The sequence below is a fragment of the Asparagus officinalis genome, chromosome 8 (genome assembly GCF_001876935.1).
Source record: "Asparagus officinalis chromosome 8, Aspof.V1, whole genome shotgun sequence".
In the NCBI taxonomy this organism is placed as follows: Eukaryota; Viridiplantae; Streptophyta; class Magnoliopsida; order Asparagales; family Asparagaceae; genus Asparagus; species Asparagus officinalis.
The window spans coordinates 14,027,062-14,028,008 of NC_033801.1; the positions used below are offsets into that span (position 1 = coordinate 14,027,062).

The 947-nt window shown below is 49.7% G+C and overlaps 1 protein-coding gene across 1 annotated transcript in view; it reads left to right on the forward strand.

Annotated features, from left to right (window-relative positions):
• The window catches only part of LOC109820893 (subtilisin-like protease SBT1.7), a 1,936-nt gene continuing 1,145 nt past the window's right edge, over positions 157-947 (forward strand). Inside the window, exon 1 of the mRNA XM_020387087.1 lies at positions 157-864. Within this exon, the coding sequence (XP_020242676.1) occupies positions 157-864 (708 nt within the window). The remainder of the gene's footprint in view (positions 865-947) is intronic.

The following is a 947-nucleotide window of genomic DNA, read 5'->3' on the forward strand; positions in this document are numbered from 1 at the left end:
GTCCATCCACTTGGCACAACCTACACTCCACAATTCTTGGAGTTGAATCAATATGGGAAAAGCATATGGGCTAAGTCCAAAGGTGGCGAGGGAGTTGTTATCGGTGTTTTAGATACTGGTATTGTGCCGAATCATCCCTCCTTTGATGACACTGATATGCCGAACCCTCCAACCAAATGGCGCGGGTGTTGTCAACTTCAAAACACATTTTGCAACAGATTTAAACCATCCTTTTGCAACAACAAACTCCTCGGTGCTAGGCTATCCGGTTTACCTGGGTCTCCATTGGACGACCAGGGCCATGGGACCCACTGTGCTGGCATTGCGGCAGGAGTTGAGGTTTACGATGCTAACGTCCTTGGCCAAGGTAGGGGGACCGCGGTTGGCATGGCACCTAAAGCTCACTTAGCGTCTTACAAGACATGTACACCAAGCGGGTGTAGTGACTGGCGGGTGCTGGCCGGCGTTGATGAGGCCATTGAAGATGGAGTAGATGTGCTATCAATGTCCATCGTTGGCGGTTTTGTGAATTTCTATGCTGACGGTGTCATTAGAGGCTCCTTTGTCGCAATGGAGAAAGGTATCTTAACTAGTGCTTGTGCTGGGAATGATGGGAGAATACCGTTCTCCATATCCAACGATGCACCGTGGGTCATGACGGTTGGAGCCAGCACCACTGATCGAGTGATGAGGGTGCTTGTTGAACTTGGTAACGGGATGAAGTTGTATGGGGAGTCTGCTTACCAACCGAAGGGTTACAACTCACCGTGGCTACCTATAGCCTACCCGGGTATTATAGATACCGATGCAAAATTGTCATGCATGAAAGGGTCCTTGGATGATGAGAATGTGAAAGGAATGATGGTATTGTGCGGGGAAATGAACAGCTTGAGATTGGACAAGGGCAGGACTGTTAAAGAAGCCCAGGGGGCCGCCCTGATAGTCCT